Source organism: Mastigoproctus giganteus, chromosome 4 (genome assembly GCF_048544385.1).
Source record: "Mastigoproctus giganteus isolate SK-2022 chromosome 4, ASM4854438v1, whole genome shotgun sequence".
Classification (NCBI taxonomy): domain Eukaryota; kingdom Metazoa; phylum Arthropoda; class Arachnida; order Uropygi; family Thelyphonidae; genus Mastigoproctus; species Mastigoproctus giganteus.
In genome coordinates, this window is record NC_143578.1 from 161230605 (window position 1) to 161257524 (window position 26920).

A 26920-nucleotide genomic window follows, 5' to 3' on the forward strand; every position below is an offset into this window, starting at 1 on the left:
AAACATGGATACAGTTTGCCTACACTATTACAAAGGACACTAGCAGTCGACTCATTTGGGAAAAGATTCGTCAATTTAATGGCAGATATCTCCCTCCTCCTCCTCCCATCTTAACCAAAAATGGACAGGAAATATCTTCTTCTGAAGAAATAGCTAACACCCTTGCAGAGACTTTCTACCAAATGTCTGCCACTTCAGCATATGGCAACTCTTTTCTTCAAATCAAAGCTTCTGCTGAAAGGTACAAGATAAAATTCGATACTATGCAATATCTTCAATGATTTTCAATATAATCAACCATTTACCTGTTTGAACTGCAAACAGCATTAAATAGATCACCGAAAAGTGCAGCTGGAACTGATGGAATATATTATGTAATGCTGAAACATATAAACAGTATGGCCTTGAATTTACTATTAATGTTCTATAACCAGATTTTTCTTGAAGGTACATATCCATCTTCCTGACATCACTCCATTATTTTAGCCTTTCCTAAACCAGGAATAAATCATTCATTCCAGAAAATTACCACCCTATCTATCTAACCTGCTGCCTAAGTAAAATCCTAGAAAGAATAGTACACAGGTGGCTTACCTGGGTTCTTGAAACTAAAGCACTGATGAACAACAATCAGTTTGGATTCTTGCAAATTAGAACCACTTTGGATCTAATGGTGAAAGCTGAGACTGACATCCGTAATGCTTACATCAAAAATGAACATCTTGTAATGGTAAGTCCAATATAGAAAAGGCTTTCGACACTACCTGGAGGTATGGCATATTGCGGGAACTTTATTCCATAGGATTGTGAGGGCACTTACCAGAATTCATTAGAAATTTTCTTCAACACAGAACCTTTCAGATCCGCTATCAATCTGCACTTTTTCGGTCCTACACTCGAGAAGAAGGTGTCCCACAAGAATCAGTACGTAGCTCTACCCTTTTTTCACTTAGACTGAACACCATAACATAGAACATCTCCAATACTGTAGAATTATATATGTATGCTGACAATTTTACTATATCTTGCCATTCACAAAGTATTCATACCATTGAAAGACAGCTGCAAATTTTCATAAAAAAGTTGGAGACATGGGCATTGCAGAATGGATATCGTTTATCAAAACAAAAAAAAAAAAAAAAAATTGCAGTTCACTTCTGCAAAAAGCATAAGCTATACCCACAAACTGGAACTCAGATTAAAAAACCATTTGATCCCTCTCACCAGTAATCTTCGTTTCCTAGGTTTATTGTGTGGTAGATGACTTTCATCAACTGGTGAAATACCACCACTTTGCTTATTGGAGGCTTGAAGTGGTGAAACCCATGTTTAGTCTCTAGAGCAAAGTTTCCGGCATCCCCCCTCACCCCATACTTCTCCTTCAACCCATGCACTGTACTAAGTACTATAGGTTTTGATACCTTTCGTGTTTGGGGTTTTCATAAAAAAAAAATATATATATATATATCACATACCTCTGAACTGTTTGTTTAAAGAAACTTAATATACTTAGGTCCATTTCTGCTATGACTTGGGGTGCTGATAGATACTCTTACATTTGTATCGTGCTGCTATCAGGTCTCATTTAGAATGTGGTGCTGCTATATATGACTCAGCTAGGAAAAGTGCATTAATCAAATGTAATACCATCCAACACAGTGCCCTTCGTACTGCTCTGGGCACGTTTAGAACATCCTCTGTCTAGAGTCTGTATGTAGAGGCACATGAACCTCCACTTCACTTTAGAAGGAAAATGCTGCTTCTTAATTATGCAGCTAAAATTCAAAGCCTTCCAGTCCATCCTGTTCAACCATTGCTTTCCAACCCCGAATGGACAACATGCTATAACATTAAACCGATTGAAAATAAACCCGCTGGCATTAGAATAAAAGATTTGCTTCGAATCTGGAATTTTGATTTTGATAACATACTTCAAGAGACCGATGTTCCTGATCCACCCTGGTCTGTAAATCTCCCCCACTGTGATACCCACTTTCAGCAATGGGGTAAGAAATCCCTTGTAGATGAAAATATCAAACAACTACATAAAGAACATGCCGTCAACAATATACAAAGCTGCCAAATATATACCGATGACTCAAAAACAGGTTCTGCCTTTGGTGCTGCAGCTGTCTTTCCTTCTTTTACAGTCTCCATATCACTATTGGTTGAATGTAGCAGTTATACTGCAGAGTTATATGCAATCAAATTAGCCTTACAGAATATTAGCACTTTCCACAATGCTATCAGTGTGATATACACCGATTCCATGAGTGCAGTGTCTGCAATGGGCAATCAATCTTCAATATTGCATCCCATCAAAAAACAAATTATTTCCTGTTTAAACCACCTACCAAGTAGGAATTATTCAGCGAAATTCTGCTGGATTCCAGGGAATTCTGGTATCATATCTAATGAGAGAGCAAATCAGGCAGCCAAAAAACCAAACAATACAACACCAGCAAATTACCAAGTACCATATATAGATTATTTGAAGTATATAAACAAAGTCTGTATATTTCATTGGCCAGAAATATGGAAGTTGCAAAGGAATAAAATTTCTCCTAATAAAAGAAGAACCAACATTATGAATTTCCAGCTTCAGACAAAATAGACAGAAAGAAGTTGTACTAGCAAGACTAAGGATAGGGCATATGCACCTAACCCATATGTTTCTACTCATGGGGGATGATGACCCACCCCGATCACACATTGTAGATTACCACTTACAGTCAAGCATATACTTTTAGATTGTCCTCACTATTCCCACTTCAGAAAAAGTACTTTCCACTCTCAATCACAACTGCAACCATAATTGCTTACCCACATGATTGGAAATAGTGCCAACCTAGCTGAACTGTATACCTTTCTGAAACAAATACATATATATGAATTCCTCTGATACCAAAATGGGAAAAATTATATTACTTTAGGATAATGATATAGGAACTGGCACATTTTGGCCTCAGCTGCCCTTGTGTCCTTAAACACCAATACCAGTCTTCTTCAGAAATGCTTCAAACAGTCTTTTGTTTCTAAGACAGGCTTCTCTTTTCTTTATAAATTTCATGATAGCATGCATAAGCATTTTTTAAGTCTCTAGAACTTTTCTAGTGCTCTCTTGTGACTCGAAAATCTCAATTGCTTTTTCTATGTGTTGAAAATCTTCATCAAGCCCCTTGAGAGTGAAGAAATTAACAGGATAAATTAACTCGAAAATCTCAATTGCTTTTTTATGTGTTGAAAATCTTCATCAAGCCCCTTGAGAGTGAAGAAATTAACAGGAATTTCAGCTATTAAATCTTCGTTTTCCTCAGCTTCACATTTTGCCATTTCAAGGTCTTCATTTGTGAGCTCTCCATTATGTGCTTGAAGCAGATCAGTGTCAATTGTAGAAATCTCACACTGCTATTAGTTAGCAAACTTCTGTAGTAGTAGTGTATTGTATAGCTACACGCATGGTTTGAAATGCTATATTTATGAATGTTTAACATTTATTTATTGCAATTAATGTTCATATTATCGATTTTGTTCATACTTGATACTTGAAAAAAATAACTCGTAAAGCAGGAACTGCCTGTACATTCTTATGAACTTTGAACTTATTGTAGTTAATTTGTTAATTAAGTTTTTTTGAAATTTTTTCAGCCACTGAAGACTTTATCAAAAGAGAGACCTCTGCCTAATATTTTTAATTTATACACAGTCTTGACAGTTTTACTGCAATTTATAATTCACTTTTCATGCCTGATATATCTAGTCCAAGAAGCCAAATATAGATCCCCTCCAAGGTAAATTGTGATTTGTTTTTTAATCCCTAGTAATTTCATTTAAGATGAGATATACAAAATAATCGATAAATAAAATCAGTTTACTTGTAAATTGTTCCTTTTCAAACTGTTTTTTTTGTTTTGTTTTTTTAATAGTATGATTGGATTCTTTCTTCATTTCAAGTCTTTTATTAAAATTGCAGTATTTATTGTTAATTTAATTTTGATTTAGCTTTCCTTCATTTAAAGAGCTTAATGGTTCTCAGATGTTGGTTGCAATTCTTTTTTTTGACCTTGGTAGGGGAGGTGAACCTTTTCTTGAGAGATTGCAATTATTGTCATCAAAATTAAAAATTGGGCATAATGAATATGTGGCAGATTCCTTGATCTTTATGACATGAAGCACTTAGTTCTCTGCTTGCAAATTTTTGCATGTTCAGTCCTCTCACTGCATGCACAGCACAGTCTTCCTTTGATGTCTTTGCAGCAGCTTGTTTTTGGACAGTATTAGTCTGGTATTTTGCAGAGATGGGCAAACAACAAGATGAACATTGGGAAGCAGGGAACTGGGTGGCCAGAGGTAATAATCAGACAGCTGTGCTAATATTTGTATTAAACATACAAAATAACAATATTTATTCTTACTGGGTGAAAAAGAACTTTGTAATACATATTAAATGAATTTTGTAATAAATGAATGTATTTATATAGAAGAGCCTATCTTTCACAGGGGAATGGTATATACTTCATATAAATGAGTACTTTGTATAAACTGAGTTTGTATTAACAAGATTTTACTGTGTATAAAAATTTGGATAAAACTTTCAAATATACATATTACATTAACAAAAAAAAATGATACTAGCAGTGTAGATTATGTGATAAGTAATTATAATTTAAATTCAGATGCTGCTTTATTAGTATTAAATGCAGAAAATTAATTAATTAACCTCTTACATGGAAAATAATTAATGGGTTTTTTGCTGTTTGTATGTTAATACAGTGCAATTTTTTTGACTCCCAAAAATGTTTGTTTATTTTATTTTTTGTAATATATAAATGAATATATTCTTACTTATAAATAAGTACAAATGTTAATTTCTGGTTTATTATTATATTACTAAAGTAGTATTAAAAATATTTATCTCTATATGTTTTATTATTTAGGTGCATTTGCATGTAGCAACCCAACTTCCAGTGTACAGAATTTTGTGAAATTTTATATTTTGCTCTATTAGAAATATTTGTGAAAGCATTCCAAAATTTAATTAAAATCAGGCAAACTGAAACCAGCAATTATTATTTTTATTTATTTATTATTTTTTTTTAATACATATTGCATAATCTATCTGTAAACTGTATATTGTAGCTGAAGCACTGAATATTACATTTGTTGCTATGTGCTGACTGGAGGAATAAATGGCAGATTAGCAGAAAAGAAATGTTCTCAGTTCACACATGAAACTTGTTGCTTTGTTGGAGAGTTTTTTTTTTTTTTTTTTTTTTTTTTATCAATGTACTAAACATAAATTATTACTACACAAAAAAAGTAATAATTTATGTTTAGTACATTTTTGATAAAAAAAAAAAAAAAAAACTCTGTTAGTGGAAGTTAGTGAGTATTAGTGGAAGAAAGTTCCACTAATACTCACTACATGAATACCACGACAAGTCATCCATTACTTACTGTGAAACTTTCTGCACCATCAGTCCTTTGATGTAAAGCCAATGTCTCTGTGTTTTTTTTTTTTTTTTTTGTTTGCTTTTACAGATCTGCCGACTTGCTTTTTTTCTGTGTTGTGCTTTCTTGCATAAACCACAGCCATAATGCATTGTATACTGTCTCTAATTTTGATTTATTTAGAGTGGAGTGAGAATTAACAATCCTTGTGGAACAAATTGAGTGTAAAATCCTTCTAGATCTTTTATGATTTATAAATGAGATGTTTTAGTGGTGTAAACTAGATAGTATTCTTGACCAGTAGATAGTATTATTGATGTCATATGAACTAATGAGACTAGTGGCAGATAAGAAAAATTCATGGGATGATTATAAATTATCAGAGAGCACACAAACTTATTTCAAGTGTAAACTAATCTGTAACCAAGTCACTACAAGGGTTACACAAGCTGAGGCAGGTTATGAAAAGTCTTTGGCTAAGAATCCAAAGAAAAGTAGCAAAAAATTATTGCTTATATTAATGCCAGAATGAAAGAGATGAACCATATTGGCCCACTAGAAATGAAAAGAATAACTATTGATGGTCCTGTTCAGATTGATCACAAACTGAATAGATATGAGATGTAGCTATTAAATAACAAGACTGTATGCACAGCCACTACACACCAAGAATCATCTGTAAAACCAAAGCACAACAGTTGATCTTGACCCTTTCCTTAGTTGTCTGCCAATTCATATATTCCAATGTGCTCATTTACTTTGAAGTATGATAGGTTACATTACCTTATGTTTGTGCCGTTTGCCAAAAAAATGATGGACAAAAGAATCGAACAATGAATCAACCTCAGATTTTTAACAAAGCTTAAGAAAACACCAACTATAAGTTATGAAGTGTTACATCAAGTTTATGGGTAAGATACTATGTTAAGAGCTTGCGTTGAATGGCATAAATAATTTTTAGAAGGAAGAGAGAATGTATAAGACAATGAACGAAAAGGCTGTCTGATATCCATGAAAACTGATGAAACTGTGGACTGGGTAAGGACATTGATTAGAAGTGATTATCATTTAAGCATTAGAATGGTTGCATCAGAACTCAGTATGGACAAAGAAATCATTAGACAAATTTTTACTGAAAATTTAGGCATGAGAAAAGTGTGCACTAAAATGGTGCCAAAAACTTTGAATGAATATCAAAGAATTAGAAGGCTCCAAGTTTCTGAAGATGTTTTGAAAGCAATTGAAGAAGATCCAGACTTTTGACTACTGTAATTACTTGTGATGAAAGTTGGCTGTTCCAGAACACCAAGAAACTAAAAGACAGTCAGTGCAACGAAAGACAAAACAATTCCCCAGACAAAAAAAAAAAAAAAGCAGCAAGAATGTCAAAATAAAAATTGAAAACATCAAAGAAAACTATTCGTTTTCTTTGATGTTAAAGGAATTATTATGGCAGAATACATCCCACCAAATCAGACTGTCAGTCAAACATACTACATTCAAATTCTGACAAGGCTGCACAGAAAAATTTGATGGAAGAGACTTGAATTGTGGAAGTATATTTGGATGCTCCATCAAGACAATGCTCTGTACTGTAGAGCACAGAATGTACTCTACATTCGCCAATGAATGTACTCTACATTCGCCAATGAATGTACTCTACATTCGCCAATTTCAAAAAACATGTCTGTCGGTGTGTGTGTGTGTGTGTGTGTGTGTGTGTGTGTGTGTGTGTGTGTGTGTGTGTGTGTGTGTGTGTGTGTGTGTGTGTGTGTGTGTGTGTGTGAATATGCATCCTACTTGCCAAACCAAGCCCCTTATGAATTTTATCTCTTCCCTAAACTTGAAAAGTGTACTTAAGGGAACAGACAGTCAGAAAAAAAATGACTGAAATGTTAAAAGGACTTACAAAAGATGACATACAGATATGTTTCTGTACTTGGAAGAAACACATACAACTCTGTGTGTGAGCCCAAGGCAATTATTTTTAAGGAGGATAAGAACAAAATTTTTCATTTACTGTATATTTATTTTATTTCAACAGTCTAATTATTTAATAGCCACATCTTGTATTATGCATCTATATTCACATTTGTGAAGAATCTTTCAGGGATGGCAAACTCCAGAATTATACCTAATTATAACTAGGTGCTAAATAATTTTGTTATAACTAGAAGGAAGTGGAAGAGAAATTAGTGAAGCTTGAAAGTAAATAAGACACCTGAGGATTGATGGAATCTATCCAGTTATATTAATAATTGGATAAATTAATGTTAATATAATAATATTAACATTAATTATTATTAATATTCTGCAAGAATATTTGCTGATGCTATAGAGGCAGTGTTAGTTGGGTCGGAAAACTGCTAGCTTGGAGTAATACAAAAGGTTAACAGTGGCGCAGGCAGAGGCAAAGGTGATTCTTGCACTGCTTCTATTAGAATGACTCCTAACAGTCCTGGAGATTTCCAGGACTGTTGGGAGTCATAGTGGAACAAATAAATACATGGGCTGTGTTAGGGTAACTAAGAGTAGAAACAAGTGCATGTTACTTGCATGTACACCATGCTAGGAGTATTGTTAATAAATTTGATGAGCTTGAAGTGCTAGTCAAGACATCAAAGGCAAATATTGTTGGAATATCAGAGACGTGGTGTCACACAGATATAAGCAGAACAGAATTGAAAGTTAGGGAGTACAATGTATACAGAAAAGATAGACATCACAGGAAGGGAGGAGGAATTATGCTGTTAGTTAAGAAACACATTTAATAATGAGATTGGTGAGGGGAACAAAAGGGCGCTCTTACCAAGCAAGTATTCAGTTCTGCAAACTGTATCTTTTGGAGACTAGGCACTTGCAAGGTTATCTGATTGAAGCATTTAAGGTTTGAATGGTTTGAGCACGCTCAATGCTAATGGGATTCTTCCTTTTGCTCAGATTACGCACTTGAGGGGAGATAAATTCAAATTGAGGAAAGACAGTTGCAGGATACCTTTGGCTAGCAAGTGGTTGATTGCTAGAACAAACTTCCATCTGTCATTATGGCAGTTGATAGTTTAATGAAATTCAGGGAAGAACTAGGCAGAGTTTTGGACTGAATGGATAGTCCGTGGTGTGCAAACTGTGGGGCGTGACCCCACAGGGGTTGCGAGATAAAGGGGTTGCAGAAATTTTTAAATAAATTTATTTTTTGTGTATATAAAAGTTAAAAACCTGTTGTTAAAATTACTTTTTCAGTACTGTAGGTGTAGAGACCTGCTATTCGAACTAAGTCTGAGATACGAATGAACCCTACTGCCCACCGCATCAGGAATACACCTTAATTTGCTCACTGGCTATGGACACACAAAAAGCAGCTGACTAGTGCAACTTCTCAGTACTACTCAATTAATCCCTTTAGCTGTTAATCCTTGCTTCCTACAGCACGAATTCTCAAATTGCCTGAACTGTATTGACTAAAGGCCAGAGGTGCAAATGTGTGGTAGCAATAAATATACATAGCAAGTGTGTTGCACGCAAGTACAGTGCTAGGGTTTTTGGCACCCTTGAGATATTTTTATAATAAAAATTCTGAATTTCGGCATCCCCATACGTTGTTGCCCTATACCCTGCTTACCATTCTTACCCTGTTCCATCAGTCCTGATTGCATGCAAGCTTTATCTGCTTTGTAATTCGGTGAATAATCTAATCATAGTTTCTTATCATTGCTGCAATAAAAATTATTTCAATTATACATGGAGAAAAGTACAGCAACAGTTTAAAAGCCATTCTTCTGTCCAGAGACACAGTCTTGCGGCGTATTACAGTTATCGAACAATATAAAATTCAATTTATTAAATCGATTCAGAGAAAGTCCAATTTTTGCAATACAGTTAGATGAATCCACAGATATTTCAAACCTTGCTCAACTTATTGTATATGTTGGATACTGCTGTGAGGGGGACATTATGGAGGATTTTCTATTTTGCAAAGCTTTGGAAGAACGACGGGCCAGAAGATTTTTGATGTTATAAATATTTTCTTTCAAACAAATAAATACATGGGCTATGTGGAACAAAGGTGTTGCAATTTGTACTGATGGCTGCATCAACGGGAGAAAATAAAGCTTTAAAAGGCAAAGTAAAGGAAATTTCTCCAAATATAGTTTCTAATCATTGCATTATACATAGGAAAGTATTAGTAGTGAAGGAAATGCAAACTGATTTGCACAAAGTTTTTAAAGATGCAGTAAGTGTGATCAACTTTATTGAAAGTAGAAGCTTAAATAGCAGACCTTTCACTATACTTTGTAATGAAATGGGATCCACTTATGAAATGCTTCTTTTATATATGAAAGTGAGGTGGTTGCCCAGTGTTAAAGTGTTGTGACGTAATTTTGGCCTCAAACACGAAGTTTTATTGTTTTTATCAGATACAGATCAGAACCATGCTCAATTGTTTATTTACAATTAAAAAATGGCTTGGAAAACTTAGCTACCTTGTTGATATACACAGCATTTGAAAAACTTAATGATTTAAATTTAAGTCTTTAAGGACAGGGAACAAATATATTAATACTTAGAAGCTTTCAAAAATAAACTTTACCTTTGGAAAACTGAATTTGAGCATAATACTGCAATGTTCCCATGTTTTTCTGATTTTGTTAATAGCAATAATATTGACATTTTACAATTTAGAGATGTCATTGCCACCCACATAACAATGATAATTAAGAATTTTTCCAAATGATTATATATCTCCAGAAAAAAATGTATTGGATTCGTGATCCCCTTGCTTTGGAAGTTTCTTCATATCCCGAAATTACCATTGAGCAAAAAGGAAGATCTCACTGACCTGTCGTCTGATGAAGCATTATGTTCTTGTTTCAAGAGTACTTGTGAAAAATTTTGGCTTTCTCTTCGAGATGAGTATCCAGAATTATCGAAAATGGTGATACAAAGATATTTGTATCACCATTTTCATCACATAAATATGATGAAAAAGTATCGTCACATAAATATGCAGCTATAAAAACAAAACAGCATTCCAGACTTGATCCAGAAGATGACAGTAGCAATTTCAAATATTGCATCCAAATATCGGTTATCCAAGTTCATTCTTCTCATTAATTGTTTTGTTTTGTAAATTTTTTATTGTTTTGTAACCTTAATTGAAGAATAAGAATTTGATTTTTTTTTTTTTTTTGTATTCAATAAAAATCAAACAATTATTTAATGTGTAAATTAAAAAGGAAACAATGTTTTTTATTCCTTTCTCAGTACTGAAATAAAATTTTCTAGTACATAATTTATAAAATGCCATTTTCCTTCTTTAAAAACTTGTCATCCTCCCTCGGGGTTTGCATTGAGGGGTCGAGTCAATTTTATATTTAATAAAGGGGATTGCAAGCAAAATACGTTTGCACACCACTGGGATAAGTGAAATGGGACATGTTTTTTTTTTTTTTCGCTGATGCTGTGTAAACTTGCTTTCTTCATCCATCATTAGTAGTCGCATCATATGCGACTACTAATGATGGATGAAGAAAAAAATGGATGAAGAAAAAAGAAATAAATATTAGCATTAGTAGTCGCATCATATGCGACTACTAATGCTAATATGTTGGAGAGAGTTATTCAGCAATGGAGTCCTCTTCCTTCAACTTTGTAGCAGCTATGCAATATTTTGCTAGACGAATGGTTACAATTAGATCAAAACACACTAAAATACATTATAGAATCTGTACTGCACCACACACTTTTTATCATTCAAAAGAAAGGTGGCTCTATTATTTACTGAATAAAGTTTTGTATTTTTTGGCCAGTGTAAATGCTAATGGCATCCTTATTCCTTATTCCTTCTCAGACAACACACATTAAGGAACAAAACTTAAATTCAAAGAGGATCTGCAGGACAGATGAGTGAAATTTTGCTTTCAACCAGAAGGCAATTGATTGTTGAAATTAACTTTCATCTGTTATTGTAGATATGGGCACTTTGAATAAATTTAAGGCAGCATTAGACAAATTATCAGCTGGTGTTGGTTAAGCTTGCTTCCTTGCATCATTTGTCTCTATTAATACAAAAAGTAAACATAAAACTAAAAATTGAGAAAAAATAAAACATAACACAGCAAAATGTCAGTATAACATATTTTGCTGTGTTATGGTTGAACAAAATAATTATATTCATTACTATGAAAATTTGTTGCCTTGAAATATAATAAAAAAAAATTCAGAACAATAAGTTACATATTACAAAGTAATTATTAATCAAAATACAGAATAAATAAAGTTAGTACATTTTAGATAAAGACTCTTATTAAATAATGGACTATATGTCTTTGTGTAACATCGGTTCATTGTAATGAATGTCAATCAAAACTAAAATATCACTTTAACACAATAAAAATTAATTCCACTAAAAAAAATATAAGAAACCTACAAGTAAAATAATAAAAAAATAAACCTGTGAGAGAGTTGCATGCTGTTTTAAACAAACTTTCTGGCTATAATTCACTGCAAACAAAGGATCTGGTCTATAAAATTTCATGTAGGGATTGCGATTCTTTATATCAGGGCTTGATACATATACTTTAGAACAGAGGGTGAAGCAGCATTCTGCGCCGGTTTGAGCTTCGCAATCTGCCACATCCAAAGTAGCATATCATGCAGCTACTGAAGCATATACCTTCCTTCTTAATGAAACCAAAATCCTCGTCATTTAATATAATTATACAAAATTACTGATAATGAAGAGTTTCATAAGAAAATAGGTAAGCCCCTTCAATTGATTTGATAATCATTATAATGAAAAATGTAAAAAGAAAATCCTTAAATATACTTTTAGGTTGCTGAACCTTAGTATTTTTTTTTTTTTTATGAAAACCCCAAACACGACAGGTATTACAAACTATAGTACTTAGTACCGTGCTTGGGTTGGAGGTTGAGAAGACGAAAGAAGACATTTGTTGACATTAGACTTGAACTTCTGTACACTATAATTTTCAGGAAATGTGTACAAAGGGAGGTTGTTCCAGAAAACAGCAGTGGAATGAATAAATGAGGAAGGTGAAAAGTTGGTTCTGTGAGTTTGAAGTTGGACAGTAAATGGATGTTGGCTAGTGGCAGCATGGGATCAGACTGTTTTGAAAGAGAGAGAGCGGGAATTATAGAAGCCAATTCAGAAGAACAGTGCCCATGGAAGTATCTGTACAAAAGGCATCCAGCAGAAACAGTACATCTATGAGACATCGGGTGGAGTGGAGAGACTTCATTAGAGAGGAGTCATTAATTAACCTAACTGCCCTCTTCTGAATGGAATCTAGAAGCCTGAGAGAGGTTTTGGGGAAACCACTCCAGATGTGGGAACAATATTCCATTGTTGAGCGGATTTCCGATTTGTAGAGTGAACAGCTGTTTGGAAGAAAAGTAATGCTGAGAGCAAAAGAGAAAACCAAGTTTTTTAGATGCAGAGGAAGCAATATTTGTAATGTGCTTGTGCCAAGAGAGATTAGAAGTCAGGGTAATCCCCAAAAGAGATATATCATCTTGCCTAGAAATCAGATTGTCACCAAAGATAAGCATAGGAGCAGAAGAATCCTTTTTGCAAGATATAAGACAAGACTGAGTTTTAGAAGGTTTGAAATCAACTAAGTTGTCTTTTCCCCACTGAAGAATTACCTGTAGATCGGCATTTAAGGAATTGGTCATGGATATTCGAGAAGTTGAAGCTGATTGAGCAGGGCAAAGGTTTCTCAAAATGGAAAGTGGAATGCAATGTGCTGTCATCGGCAAAACTATTGATAGGATTTCCAGTCAATGGGAAAAGGTCATTAGTATACAAGAGGAAAAGAGTGGGGGAAATAACTGAACCTTGGGGGAACACCAGCATTAGTGGAAAAGTTAGAAGACAGAGAACCATCTACCATCACCCTAAGTGAGCGATCATAGAGAAAACTGGATAACCAATCACAAAAAGCAGTTGGCAAACCATAAGATGGAAGCTTATTTAGAAGACATTTATGCCAAACATGATCAAAAGCCTTTGAGATGTCAAGAGCAACTGCTTGTGTTGCACCAAACTTTGAATTTGTCCATAAATAGATAACATAAGCAAGAATATCACCAGTGGATCGACACTGACGGAATCCATACTGGCGATCGTTGATCAGATGGAAGGTTTCTAGGTAGTTTAAGATTTGGCGTTTAATTGATTTCTCCATTATTTTAGAAACGGTAAAAGTAATTGCAATGGGACGATAATTGGATGGGAGGGATTTGTCACCCATTTTTAGGAACTAACTGGATGTGAGCAAATTTCCAAGCAGAAGGAAAAATACCTTTGGAATAAAAAAGTAAAAAACAGGTGGCAAAGAATAGGAGTAAGTTCAGGAGCACAGGTTTTGAGAACAAGTGGAGAAATATCATCGGGACCTGGAGCTTTCTGAGTATCAAGTTTTGTCAAAATCCTTCTGACATCCTTTTGATGGAAGACCACAGGAGGCATTGAATAGAGCATGTTGGGAATGGTGGGAGGTGTTTTACCAAGATCATTAATACATGAATTGGAAGAAAAACGGGATGCTAGCAGGTCAGCTTTATTCTTGGCTGAAGTGACAACAGAACCATCTGGTTTTGACAGAGGTGGGAGCAGAGATGGGCAAAAGTTGTGGCCAATAACTTTGGCAAAAGACCAGAATGCTCAGCTACCATTAGAGCAAGAAGCAAGTTTCTTACTCTTAGCCTGTTCAAAATCTAGTTTGGACTGATTAGTAACTGCTTTACAATTGTTGCGAGGTTTGGTGTAGGCAGAAAATGAAACTAAAGAATTGGAAACAAGCCAATTACAAATTGCAACATTCATCTCTTGAACAGCCTTAACACATTTATTGGAAAACCAAGGTTTTGATAAAGGACGAGATTTTAATGTGGGGCATGGAATAAAGGATTCCAATACTACAAGAATAATTTCACTGACACGATCTGAGCAAATGTTGACATCAGAAGTTACGAAACAGTAATCCGACCAAGGAAAGAAAAGAAATCTCACAGGTCATCCCATTTTGCAATCTTGTAATGCCAAACAACACGTGGTTAGGAATAGCCATGAGATAAAGGCTCCATTGGAGGAGAGACAATCAGCAAGTTGTGATCTGAGGTGTCTAAAGGACCACTCACTTCGACCATGCACTTAGAAGGGTTGTTTGTGAGAAAAAGATCAAGCATGAGAGCACAACAATACAAATGGCCCTCAGTCCCCAGCAGCTTTCACTCTCCCTCTTACGGCAGCGAGAGGATCAGAGTGGAAGCAGAGGGTGCTAAGAATCTCTGGGTACGACCAGGCTGCCATGCACGGAAACTGAACTTGGCCTGTTATAACGTATGATCACTCATCGGTGAAGACAGGATATTAGAGCTGGAAAAGGAATTAGAAAATGTGAATTGGAATATCATCGGTTTGGCTGAAACAAGAAGAAGAAATGAATCACTTATAAGTTTATCAAGTGGAAATCTGCTGTACACCAATGGAAACAGTGAAAGGAGTGAAGGTGGAGTTGGGTTTCTGGTCCATAAAGATTTTAAAAACAACATTTTGGAATTCAAAAGTACATCACCAAGAGTGTCAAGACTAATACTCAAGATTTCTAAGAGATAAAGCTAAAGATTATAATGATTTATGCACCAACATCGAGCCATGATGATGAAGAGGTTGAAGAAATGTACATCGAAATTGAGAGTCTTCTAGATGAGCAGAAAACCCACTACACTATTATTGTGGGGGACTTCAATGCTAAGGTTGGAAAAAGGCAAAACAGTGCAGAAAGAGGAACTATAGGAAATTTTGGAATTGGTGAAAGAAATAAAAGAGGTGAAAGACTTGTGGAATTTGCAGAATCTCAAGGACTGTCAGTAATGAACACTTTTTTCAAGAAAAGGGTGAACAGAAAGTGGACATGGAAGAGTCCAAATGGATTAACAACTAATGAAATCGACTTCATCCTCACTAACAGAAGATATATTGTGAATGATGTTACCATCCTGAATAAGGCAAATGTTGGAAGTGATCACAGAATGGTAAGATGTACACTTGATATAGATGTAAGAAAAGAAAGGAAAAAACTGACTCGAGTAAATAATACAAAGGTCTTTGAGATAACAGAGGAGGGGAAAAAGCAGTATGTACTGGAACTTAAGAACAAGTTTGAGCTTCTGCAGACTGCTCAGGACCAAGATATCGATGAGGAATATTACAACTTTCTGAAAGTGATAAAGCCCAAGAAACCTATAGGGAAACAGAAATCCAAAGAAGAAAAAATTAGTCAAGAAACACTTGTCATGATGAACCGAAGACGGGGAGAAAATTGAGTATACTGAGTTATGCAAAGCCATTAGAAAGAGACTCAGAGAGGACATAAGAAGATTTAACACAAGAAAAGTAGAACAAGCATTAAGGGAAAACAAAGGATTTAAATCAGCAGCCATGAGCACTAATACAGAAAGACAAATGATACTGAAACTGAAGAATAGCAATGGTGTACTTATAAACAGCAGAGAAGGCATAATTCAAATAGCAGAAGACTACTATAGAGAATTATACAAGGAGCGAGGGAATGATACCAGCAGTGGGGAAAAGTAGCAACACATACAACATACCTGATATTCTTCCTGATGAGGTAGAAAATGCATTGAAGAAAATGAAGAATCGGAAAGCCCTGGGGGGAAGATGAAGTTACTGTAGAGTTGTTAAAATTGGGAGGAAGAGATATAACAGAAAAACTGGCAAGGCTCTTCACAAAGTGCATTAGAAAAGGTGTGACGCCTAAGCAGTGGAATAATGCAATCATAGTTTTGCTGCATAAGAAAGGAGATAAATCAGAAATTGGAAATTATAAACCAATTAGCTTGTTATCCCACATCTACAAGTTGTTCACAAGGGTCATTACTAACAGATTAGAAAGAATACTTGATGAGAATCAACCGAAAGAGCAAGCTGGCTTTAGGATGGGATTCTCAACTATGGATCACCTTCACGTAATATCACAGCTAATGGAGAAAGAAAATGAATATAAAACACCATTATGCCTGGCATTTGTGGATTATGAAAAGGCATTTGACTCCATACAGCATAAGGCAATGTTTCGGGCACTGGAAAGAAAAGGCATAGATACCCCATATATTATGATTTTGAAGAAAATGTATGAGAGTGCTACCTCCTTTATTAGACTAGACAAAGACAGTAGGAAATTTAAAATTGAGAAAGGAGTTCGATAAGGAGACAGAATATCTCCGAAGCTGTTTACTGCTGCCCTTGAGGAAGCTTTCAGATGATTAGACTGGTCGCAGAAAGGAGTCAATGTGAACGGAGAGTACCTAAAACATTTACGATTTGCAGATGACATTGTGGTCATAAGCCACGATCCCAAAGAATTAGAGGAAAATCTTAATCAGTTATGCACAGTTAGTAAGGATTTTGGACTAAAGATGAATATGGTGAAACAAAAGTAATGATGAACAAGTATGCCACGGAAAGGGAAATAATGATTGAAGGAGCAGTAATTGAAAAGGTGGAGTCATATACTTATCTGGGACAAGTTATTAGCTGTAATAATGATAAATGGCTGGAAGTCAAGAGAAGAATAAATTTTGGATGGATAGCATTCAGGAAATATAGTCACATACTGAACAGCAATATCCCAGTTTGTCTGAAACGTAAAATAATAAACCAATGTATACTCCCCACCATGACTTATGGAAGTGAAACTTGGGCACTCACCAAAAGAATGGAAGAGAAGCTGAGAACTACACAGCGAAGAATGGAACGAATTATATTGGGAATCAGACTGTTAGATAAGAAGAGAGAAACATGGATTAGGCAGCAAACTCAAGTAACGGACATTCTTATCAAAACTAAAGAACTAAAATGGTCTTGGGCAGGACACATAGCTCGAAGACATGATGACAGATGGACTAAGAAAATAACAGAATGGTACCCATGAGGAGCTAGAAGAAAACCTGGAAGACAAAGGCGGAGATGGATAGATGAAATTCATGAGTTTGTGGGTAGTAAATGGATGGCCAGTGCTCAAAACAGAAGGAACTGGAAAGTTGCTGGAGAGGCCTTCATCCTGCAGTGGATTGAAAATGGCTGATGATGATGATGTTGGCTGTATGGTTAGGATGGTCTGGCATTAGAATGGTATGGTTAGGATGGCAGGTAAATGAACAATTTGTGCGAGGTCATTAGAAATTGCAAAAGCCTCTGCATCTTGACCAGCTGGGTCGGTGTGACTAGGAAAACGGAAGCCAGCTGAAGTTGTGAACATTAAAATCACCAAGGAAAATTACCTCACTGTTAGAAAAGTTGGACTGGAAAAAGTCAAGTTGCAAAGAGAGCTTCAAGTGATTAGTGGAGTTGGTAGAGACAACAGATGAATTTGACAGAATGAGGTAAAGAGAATTTCAGCCAGAGAAGATCGAAAAGAGGAAATTCCAAATTAACAAGTCTCTGACAGGGAATATCGGAACAGACATATGCACATGTACCACTTTTGAGGCAAAAGGAATCATACAGCAAATAATTTGGGCAACTGAGATGAGCAGTAGTTGAATCAACCAATAACTGTGATTCTGACAGAAAAAGAACATGGGGTTTGGCTGACTGCAAGTGGGAATGGACATCATTGAAATTAGAACATGAGACCACTTATATTTGTGAAATGAATTAGGAAGTGTTTGGGAGGTTTAGATCTTTTCGCAGATAATCTTACTCTATTAGTTTGAGAATTCATGATATATTCAATAGTGAGAAAAAGTGGGGGGCATGCTGTATGAAGTAATGAAATTTTTGGATATGGCGTACACTTGGTAAGAATATACCCAGATCCTTGACATAATGTAGCCTCAACAATGCCCCCCCCCCATACACATTACTTCGACCTCCTCCAGTCACTATCTGGCAGAGTAGAGATAGCAAGATTATACACTAGCTGATCTGGAAGCAGAGTAGAGAGTTACCAGTAGGTTCGATCCGGTGTACTAACTACTGGACCGAACACAGGCCAGGCCAGTATATACCAGTCTGGTGTACCGGCCTGCGAACACCATTTTAGAGATGTACCGTCGAAATGTAAGGAAGATTGGATCTCGTCATAATATCCATCATAATCTCAAATGTCATCAGTCATACTGCATGATGGAAGAGATGGGAAGGGTTGGCCAGAATTTAGCTTTTGAGACTAAACATGGGTTCCACCACTTCCAGTCTCCAATAAGCAAAGTGGTGGTATTGCACCAGTTAATAAGAGTCATCTACCAGTTAGTATTGCCTTGTAACACAGAGGGGTGGCATTCCTCCATGTGGTGTGGGTGCCACACCTCAACCCCTGCTTACGTTGGTTCACACCTGCGTGGTCTGATCACCTAAAGTGTGCTTGCGCATAGGGGTTATACCTGGAATTACTAACAGTCCCACTATCATGAAGGTGAAATCAGAGGATTTGACTGTCACAGACCGTCCAGACTTTGCCGAAATTGGGTCCACTTGACTTGAATATCACCCGAATATCAGTTTCATCAGCATTTTAGACTCCCGGGTAGCAAGTACAGCTTGTCTAGCATATCTGAGACAATGTCTATGACAATCTTAAGGACCAGTGAGAGATGAGATACCAGCATTAAAATTGTTTTACAGTTTGATGCATTGTTTGTATGGTTGATTACATTGTATCATCTGTCTTTTGAATTTATCAGTTTTATAAATTTGAAAATGGAAGAGACTGTAATTTTATGTTTGTAATGGTTTTCTTTTTTAGACTTACTTATTAAATGCAATTTTATATTTTAAAATTAGCAAGTCAAAAATTTTAATGTTTTTTTGCATATTAATATCATTAAAACAAAATTTATTAATTCTGCTTAAAAAAAAAAAGAAAGAAAAATGTTATAAACATGAATCTACTACTGTCTCTTCAATTTTCAAATTTATAAAAGCATAATGTAAGCACAACTTCCACATGATATGGATGTAAACAACTGTACTTCTTCACACAAAATTGTAAACAATCATAATTTCAATTTGGGTAGTAGAATCTTTATTGCATAGTTACTGTATATACGATACAATAGACTTTCAGAATAACAGCACCTTTGGGGATTCAAGATGCCATTATTTTAATTTTTCCGATATCCAGAAAGTTTTATTTTTAATATATTTAATATTAAATGCAAGAAATCTTATATTTAATGCAAGAAATAATGAGGCTAAATAAGAAATAGAGTTAAGAATGCAATTTTATTAACTGCACATGAAAAACATGAACATGTTGATGTTCCACTGTTATATTCTGCCATTAATACACTCCTACTTATGCCCATTCTATTATTTATTATTATATCACGTTTGTCACTAAACTTTATTGTTGTTCTTCTTTTCTTCTCTTTATGAGGTTTATTAACTTTAGGAGCCATGGAAATTGATTTTTAATTTAAAATAAATATAAAACAGCCATATAATCTGTCATATCAGTATAGAATTTACTTTCAAAATGGCAGACTAAAATCAAATACAGTAATCATGTGATTACTGTATTTGATTGCCGTTTTCTTTTTTCGTCAATGCAAGACAGCTGCACTGTATGTAAACATTCGATCTCAGTGTGCCGTTAGCTTGAATGTTCCATTATGCGGAGTGCCGTTATTTTGACCGTCTACTGTAATATATACAAAATACTATAACCCATCATAGCTGGAGGTTTACAAATATGATGTTCTAGATGTTTTATGATGAACATAGCATTGCCAATTAGCCGATACCCTACTTACAATTGAAGCACCCTTTAAAAATAGACTTGCTCACTTTTCAATAAGGTTTGAATGTGGCACAATTACAGAAAAATCACATAATTTCAGCAAGGGTAGCTCTCCTATATCTGCTATCCTTCGCAAAGCATTTCAGATTGGCAGCCAAGCCTTGTGTTGCCTGAAGCATTTGAGTAAGCAGGAATCTCTCTGCAATATGGAGGTGATCCAGATCTTGCCTAAGGGATGGTGAGCCCCTTAGGGTGTGAAAAGAGATTCTCCAGTGGCATAAATCCCAGAGATTTGGAGAACTAATATGGCCTGTCATCATCTTTACTGTGGTGTGCAGGGCCAGATTTCCCATTAGGCACTGTAGGCCCAGTGCCTAGAGCCTACGAAATTTTTAGGGCCTACGCTTGATATTTATTTGCATTCAAATCTAGGAGCTTCAATGCAATATGCATATGCTATCTAGCAACTGTTCTCAAAATAGAAGAATAGAGGTGATGGTCACTCTGTCAGTTGAGGTGGTTTATCATTTATTATAGTTGAAACTTGAGTCATTAATTGACGTGATTCGCAGTCAAGGTTTAAAATAGAAGAAACATTTTGCCCTTTTTTTTTTTTAGCACATTTCTTAATAAAAGTGCCTAGAGCCTACAAACACCAAAAGATTGATGTTCGTAGGCCCTAGATTGCACACCACCACCACCAGGGCTGGTGGTGTGCAATCTTTTTGCGTAGTGTAATCTTATGGTGTAACCTGGTATACTACAGGTTCTGACTTGAAGTGGCACTGTGCTTCAAGTTGAGCCATTTCAGAAACCAATGCTTGTCTGCAAAAAGGGATCATAGAGTTGTGGGGGCACCAGAATCCCAAATTCCTGAGTCATACAACTGGGTGAATCATCCTATGAATAAGTGGTGTTTCCTGATCTCTTTTCAGAATTATCAAAATCCTGCTGAATTTTTGAGGATATTGATAGGAGGTTGGCGAGTGTGGGTCTATGCTTGAGGGCATAATGAATTTGAGGAGGCATCTCAAGGAGTAGGTGGTTGGTAAAAATTGGTGACAATATTTTTCAAATAGCTTAATTAGACTAGTGGTTTTGGGAATGTGTGTTACTTCATAAATATTCCATTGCTGTGGTAAGTAGTGTTCTTTTATCATAGTATTATAGATTGTTAATAAGACATCAACATTATATGGACTTAAGCATTTTAGCATGAAGTGTGACTCTTTATCATGACCAGCAGTATTTAAGAGACAGGTAATGCTTTGGTAGCATTTAACAGTTGCTGTTTGGTGATGATGATCACATCAAGGATATCCCGTTGATTGAATTCTTTGGGGCTTGGAGATTGGCAGGTACAGCATTTGAGAACCGAGTGACGTTCGAGCCACTTCTCTGGGTTAAGATTCGACAGGAAGGTTGACTGAAGACTGACAACTAAAGATCAGAAGAGTGCATATTGTATTGTTCAAGGATTTTCTCTTTATAAATTTCATAATAATGATTATTTAATTTTTTTATAGTGGAATGAATTTTTATTGTGCTAAACTGATATTTTCATTACAGTGATCTTCATTAAAATGACACAATTTTACATAAAGATACACAGTAAATGGGAAAGTAAACTAATTATTACATGGAAAGAATCATAAATTGTTACATGACTCGCACATAAACTGGGGGGGAAAATGCAAAAAAAAAACATGAAATCAAAACACAAAGCGAATCAAATACTACAGAGTATTGTTGTGCTTCAGAACAGAATTACAATATATGACTATTCTACAAATTCAGTAAGAGTAGTGGAATACGTGGTGGACTTTTTTTCTCCAAGTAACATATCTATTTTTTTGTACGGCCATATTTTGATAATTCTAATGCAATCAATGATGCATTTTAGAATTTTTTTTTCTGGTGGAGATTTTACCACCATCATGCTTGGTAGAGGGTTAAATAATAAAAAAAAAAAAGATAACCTGAAATTATTATTTTAATCATCATTATTGATATTTTTTCTCAGTCTCTTTATAGAAGCCTGCACGCAGACATTTTATCTAGGACCTCCAAATATATAAATGTTACTCTGCCTATGTGAATCATTCAGAGCAGAATTACAATATATGACTGTAGCAATATACACAATATATCACTGAACACCAAATGACCTTTGGCCAGGTGCATTTGCTTAAATATTTCACCTGGAAGAAAAGTAACTGTTCCAAGTGATTTGTTGCAGTTCAGAATGCAAGTAATTATCACAGAGAAAGTTGCATTGCCAAAGAAACTCAACTGTAGAACTTGGTGACACAATTCTGTGACACTTCTGGTATTGTTTATTTTTATTTTTTTAAGGGGAAAATAATTTTTCCATGTATTGTGCCTTTTGCTTAGTGTAGAATACAGTTGAACAGTGATGTGTGAAATAGACTATGTTGCAGTATAGAAATTAAGATTTTTATTTATTATTACTTTTCTTTTACTGTAATATGATCACCTGAAACCCAGAATATTCAAAGATCAGATTAGGCACCAAGATTCCCAGGTTTGGCTGTACAACCTTGGCTGTCTAAGAACAATAACTAGACCATCAGAGAAATCTCACTGATAGTAATCTCACTTTTGAATTACCACAAATCTTCATCTGATCAGCCAAATAATAAAAATGTTTACAGCCAATAACTGGCCTATTTAACATCAACAGCATTAGCATTAGTAAAAGCATATGATGTAAGAAAGCAAGCTTATACAGCATCAGCCAAGAGAAAAAAAAAAAAAGAAAAAAAAAGCTTCCCATGGTCCATTCGTTCCAAATGTTTGTCTAGTTCTGCCTTCAATTTATTTAAGCTATCAACTTTCACGAAAACAGATGGAAGTTTGTTCCAGCAATCAACTACCTGCTGGCTAAAGGCATATTTCCACACATCATTTCTACAACTGTCTTTCCTCAGTTTGAATCTATGCCTCCTCAGATTTGTAATCTCAGCAAGAGGAAGAATCCTATCGGCATTGAGCCTGCTCAATCCATTCAAGGCCTTGTATACCTCAATCAGATTGCCTCACGGGTGCCTAGTCTCCACACGCTGCACTTGCTCCAGTCTTTAAGCCTCTTACAGAATCTAAGCTCTCTCCAGTGTTGTTGCCCATCTCGGTACTCATTCTAATTCTAGTTGCCCTTCTCGGTACTCATTCAACTCTACATCCTTCCTAAAATGAAGCTTTCAGACCTGTATGCAGTGCTCAAGGTGTGGCCTGACAAATGCTTTATACAAGGGGATAATCACCTCCTTATCCCTACTTTCAAAATTCCTCTTTATAATTGACAAGACCCCATGACCTACTCTGGCAGCCTGTCTGCATTGCTCAGAAAACTTCATATCTGACTGCACAATTACCCCCAGGTCTCTTTCATTCTCCACTACCCTGAGTCCAAGGATGGGCTGAGAAGTGGCAACTGAAGTCACTTCTCAGCCCATCAGCCCAACCTTTCCAGATCCTGTTGCAGTGTACTGTCATTAACAACCCTACCAAACTTCATTTCATCTGCAAACTTGAACATTAAGCCTGATATACCTTCATGAACATCTACAAGTTGTTCACTAGGGTCATTACTAACAGATTAGAAAGAATACTTGATGAGAATCAACCGAAAGAGCAAGCTGGCTATAGGACAGGATTCTCAACTATGGATCACCTCCACATAATATCACAGCTAATGGAGAAAGCAAATGAATATAAAACACCATTATGCCTGGCATTTGTGGATTATGAAAAGGCATTTGACTCCACACAGCATAAGGCAATGTTTCGGGCACTGGAAAGACAAGGCATAGATACCCCATATATTATGATTTTGAAGAAAATATATGAGAGTGCTACCTCCTTTATTAGACTAGACAAAGACAGTAGGAAATTTAAAATCGAGAAAGGAGTTCGACAAGGAGACAGAATATCTCCGAAGCTGTTTACTGCTGCCCTTGAGGAAGCTTTCAGAAGATTAGACTGGTCGCAGAAAGGAGTCAGTGTGAACGGAGAGTACCTAAACCATTTACGATTTGCAGATGACATTGTGGTCATAAGCCACGATCCCAAAGAATTAGAGGAAAATCTTAATCAGTTATGCACAGTTAGTAAGGATTTTGGACTAAAGATGAATATGACTAAAACAAAAGTAATGATGAACAAGTATGCCACAGAAAGGGAAATAATGATTGAAGGAGCAGTAATTGAAAAGGTGGAGTCATATACTTATCTGGGACAAGTTATTAGCTGTAATAATGATAAATGGCTGGAAGTCAAGAGAAGAATAAATTTTGTATGGATAGCATTCAGGAAATATAGTCACATACTGAACAGCAATATCCCAGTTTGTCTGAAACGTAAAATAATGAACCAATGTATACTTCCCACCATGACTTATGGAAGTGAAACTTGGGCACTCTCCAAAAGAATGGAAGAGAAGCTGAGAACTACACAGCGAAGAATGGAACGAATTATATTGGGAATCAGACTGTTAGATAAGAAGAGAAACACATGGATTAGGCAGCAAACTCAAGTAAAGGACATTCTTATCAAAACTAAAGAACTAAAATGGTCTTGGGCAGGACACATAGCTCGAAGACATGATGACAGATGGACTAAGAAAATAACAGAATGGTATCCAAGAGGAGCTAGAAGTAAACCTGGAAGACAAAGGTGGAGATGGATAGATGAAATTCATGAGTTTGTGGGTAGTAAGTGGATGGCCAGTGCTCAAAACAGAAGGAACTGGAAAGTTGCTGGTGAGGCCTTCATCCTGCAGTGGATTGAAAATGGCTGATGATGATACCTTCATGAATATCATTGATAAATTCAGATCAACAATTGGCCCAACACGGACCACTTGGGGGACATCACTAATAACATTAGTCCACGAAGAACAGTGTCCATTGATTAACACTCTGTCTTCTTTCACTCAACCATCCTTTTATCCATTGTAGCAACTTGCCCTTAATGCCACTGCTCCAATTTGTTCAGTAGTCTTCCATGTGCAACAGTATCAAAAGCTTTCCTGAAATCCAAGTATATGATATCAAAATTATTTTTTGTATTCAGTTCCTTTGTTACCATCATAATATCCAATCAAATTGGCCAGACAAAACTTCCCCTTAACAAACCCATGCTGTATCTGAATTATTACTGCTGTCTTGTCTAGATGATCCTGCAATGCTTCTTTAACTAGTGACTCCATTATTTCCCTGGAACAGAAGCAAACTAACAGGTCTGTAATTGCTTGTGTCACCCTTTAATCCCCGCCCTTGTGAATTGGAGATACATTACACATCTACAGTCCGTGTTGACTTCCCCTGAGTCCAAGGACGCTCTCATAATTATGGCTAAGGGTTTGCTTACTTCCTTTGCCACCTCCTTTAATATAACTGGATAGATTCCATCCACCCCAGGTGTCTTTCTTATGTTTAACTTTAACAATTTCTCCTCCACTTTGCTCTCAGTTATTACAAAATCATTTAACACCCTGTTAGCATTTGATAAACATCTGGCCCTCTCCTCCTTGAATAACTCCTCATGTCTGAATGGTGATGCAAAATACTCATTTAGTTTGGCAGCTACCTGAGAATGATAATCTATAATCAAACTATTGATATCAAGTGGACCAATCTGTTTTATACCCTTCCGTTTAGAGTTTATATAAGTAAAGAAGTCTTTGGTGTTTTCTTTGCATCCTTTGCCAAAGATTTCTCTTTATCTGCCATAAGCTTCTGTGATGCCTGATAATTTATATGCATCCCGTGCATTTTTCTTCTCTGCCATGAGTGTCAGTTCATCTGACATCCATTTGGGCCTAAACCTAGAACAGTATTTCTTAGTTGGAACAAAAATCCTAATAGCTTCCAAAATTACTTTCTTGAATGCTTCCTATTTAGAATTTACTGTTGGGAACATCATCAGTTGGTCCCACTGTATAGAACTTAAAAAATCTCTGAGATCACTGTAGTCACCTTTACAAAAGCAAAAACCCTTCCCTTTATCCCTGACGATAGTTATATCTTTAAGGAAATCCCAAATTAGTACGCTGTGAACACTGTCACCTATTGGTTCCTTTATCTGTAAATTCTTAATGCGTGAATAATCACTGCTGATATTGTTTTGCAACATTGTGATGTTATGATGATTGTGTGCTGACCCAGTATAGTGAAGTGCTACAACTTCAAGTATATAATATACTTACTTAGCTTTTGAAATAATTTTGTGAACTTGGTTTGATAGCCAGCAGAGACTTTCTCTTATAAGTTTATAAGACCATTACATGTTTATTAATGCATTATATATGTAGATAGTAAGCAGGCAACTGAATTTTCTATAACAGTAAATTAATTATTTAATGCTCAATTAAACTTAATTGTATTCAGAGAACAAGTTTTGCATCAAATTGAAATTAATTAATTTGGACGGTGGGTGGAATCTGAAAAATGTGTGGTTCTACTAATGAAACTTAAGAAAACTGAAAAAAATAAATAAATAAAAAAATACTCTTAGAACATAGTATAAACCATTCAAATTAGTTTTCATTGTATGACATATGCAATGGGAATTATTAATTACAGTTATTAATTTGGAAGAAATGCTCTAGTAGAAAGGTGGATAAGGATTAAAAGTTCAGATCTATATCCAGAAAT

The 26920-nt window shown here is 35.5% G+C and overlaps 1 protein-coding gene across 1 annotated transcript in view; it reads left to right on the plus strand.

The window, feature by feature from the left end:
* Positions 1-26920, plus strand: part of LOC150087146 (endoplasmic reticulum transmembrane helix translocase) — a 760787-nt gene that overhangs the window by 683833 nt on the left and 50034 nt on the right. The window contains exon 22 of the mRNA XM_090371851.1: positions 3649-3791. Coding sequence (XP_090227977.1) covers positions 3649-3791 — 143 coding nt within the window. The remainder of the gene's footprint in view (positions 1-3648; positions 3792-26920) is intronic.